Genomic DNA, 2176 nt, shown 5'->3' with positions numbered 1-2176 from the left:
ATGGAGGATCATATGGCTGGATTAAATCTTGCTAATGAGGATGATGAACTTTTACTCGACGATGCAATTACCGGAGATTCCTCCATTGCAGTTGAGTTATGTTTGGTGGGTAAATTTCTTACGGATCAACCTATTAACTTCAATCTGATGCGAAGTCGTCTTGCGAGTATTTGGAGGCCAGGGAAAGGAGTTTTCATGAAGGACATTGGCCAAGGGCGTTTTATCTTTCAGTTCTTCCATGAGATCGACCTGCAACGGGTAGCCGATGGTGGACCTTGGGCCTTCGGAAATTTTCCACTCATGCTTCATAGGCTAAAGAGGGGAGAATTCCCTCTCACTGTTCCGTTAGAGACTCTTCCCTTCTGGATCCAAGTACATGACTTACCCGCTGGCTACCTCACAGAGGGTGTGGGTCGTTTGCTCGGAAACTTTATAGGCAATTTTCTGGAGTACGATAGTACTAATGCCTCGGGTGTTTGGAGGCAATATATGCGCATCCGCGTGGGGATCCGCATCTCAGAACCCCTGAAGAGGTTTAAGAGAATCAAACAAAAGGATGGCTCCTCTTTTGTGGTTAATTTCAGATACGAAAGACTCAATATCTTTTGTTTTCTCTGCGGGCGTCTTGGTCATTCGGAAAGTTTTTGTGAACTTATGTTCAATCCGATCTCGAAAAATGTTGAACGTGAATGGGGTGTTTGGTTAAAGGCGGCAGATCGGAGAGGCGTGAATCTGGCCGGGGATAAGTGGCTTAGGACTGATGATACTATGGCAAACCCTAGCGGGGCGGCGGCGGACGCTAGGGTTTCGAAGGAGCCGTCCGTTACAGATCCTATAATTAGCACGCAAGAAAATCGGGGTTTGATTGTAGCTCATAATGTTTCGCACGATCTGCGGATGAGCATTCCACAGGCCCAGCAACGGCTGGCATTGACCGAAATCAGCCACAATTATGGAAACACCTCCATGCAGATTGATGGCGCCAATCCCACGTGTATTGAGGAAAGGAAGCGAAGACGCGGTGCAGCTTCCGCGAGTGTGGACACAAACTTCTCATCTGATGTTTTTCCTGCAGGCTTTGTCGAGGATGGCACAGATGATCAATCTTCTCTATCGGCGGGCTCCGGGTTCGGAGCCGGCCGAGCCCAATGAATACCCTCAGTTGGAATTGTAGGGGGCTGGGCCAACCCCTTGCAATTCCCACGTTGCTTGAACTCAATCGAGTTCACTGGCCCAACTTTATCTTCTTATGCGAAACCTTATCACACCGAGCACGCATGGAAGATATCCGTATTCGTCTTAAATTTGAAGGTTGCTTTGCCGTTGATTGTGAGGGTCGCAGTGGTGGGATTTGTATGCTTTGGAAGAACTCTACTACTTGTTCTCTTCTCAGCTTCTCTCGAAATCATATTGATCTAAAAATCACAGATGTTTCTGGTGAGTGGAGACTTACCGGTTTTTACGATTTTCCGGAGAGACAAAGGAGACGGGATTCTTGGGACTTTCTTCGGCGACTTGCTAGCAATTATTCCTTGCCTTGGTTAATTATTGGGGACTTTAATGATATTCTGGATCCAGGTGAAAAAAGAGGAGGTATGGACCGGCCTAGCTGGCTTCTCTCTGGCTTTCGTTCCCCCATCCTCGATTGTGGGTTGTCTGACTTGCCTCTTATTGGTTATCAATTTACATGGTCTCGCGGCCTGGATTCAAACACTTTTGTTGAGGAAAAACTAGATCGAGCTATGGCAACTACGGGGTGGAGATGTCTCTTTCCTAATGCCACTCTCACGGCTTTGGTGGCTCCAAGATCTGATCATGTTCCGCTCATTTTGAAGTGCTTGGGAACATCACAACCTTCCACCTCACGGCGCTTCCGGTTTGAAAATAAATGGTGTCTGGAACCAGATTTCCCTCGTGTTGTTAGGGACTGCTGGACGAATCTTTATGGAGTTAACATTCTTGAGCGACTCACGGCTGTCTCGGATTCCATATCTATCTGGAGCTCTCATCTCCGCCAAACTGATCGCAAAACCAAAGCTCAACTGCAGAATTTGATTTCCTCTCTTCAAGGTCGTCGTGACTCTTTTTCGCTGAACAAGTTGCAACAAACCCGGCAAGAGTACGCAGCTCTCCTCCTTAGTGAAGAAGCTCATTGGAAGCAAAGGGCGAAACAACA

The 2176-nt window shown here is 47.4% G+C and overlaps 1 protein-coding gene across 1 annotated transcript; it reads left to right on the top strand.

Annotated features, from left to right (window-relative positions):
• LOC131009743 (uncharacterized protein At4g02000-like) lies at positions 1 to 1152 on the top strand. The gene has a single exon (XM_057937152.1). It carries the CDS (start codon positions 1 to 3, stop codon positions 1150 to 1152), a length of 1152 nt encoding a protein of 383 aa, XP_057793135.1.
• Positions 1153 to 2176: the final 1024 nt, after the last annotated feature.

Source organism: Salvia miltiorrhiza, chromosome 2 (genome assembly GCF_028751815.1).
Source record: "Salvia miltiorrhiza cultivar Shanhuang (shh) chromosome 2, IMPLAD_Smil_shh, whole genome shotgun sequence".
NCBI lineage: Eukaryota > Viridiplantae > Streptophyta > Magnoliopsida > Lamiales > Lamiaceae > Salvia > Salvia miltiorrhiza.
This window is presented reverse-complemented; position numbering and strand designations above follow the sequence as displayed.

What these genes read in the sequence shown, in the direction of transcription:
- LOC131009743 (XM_057937152.1), top strand. Translation starts at nt 1, where the DNA reads ATGGAGGATCATATGGCTGGATTAAATCTTGCTAATGAGGATGATGAA.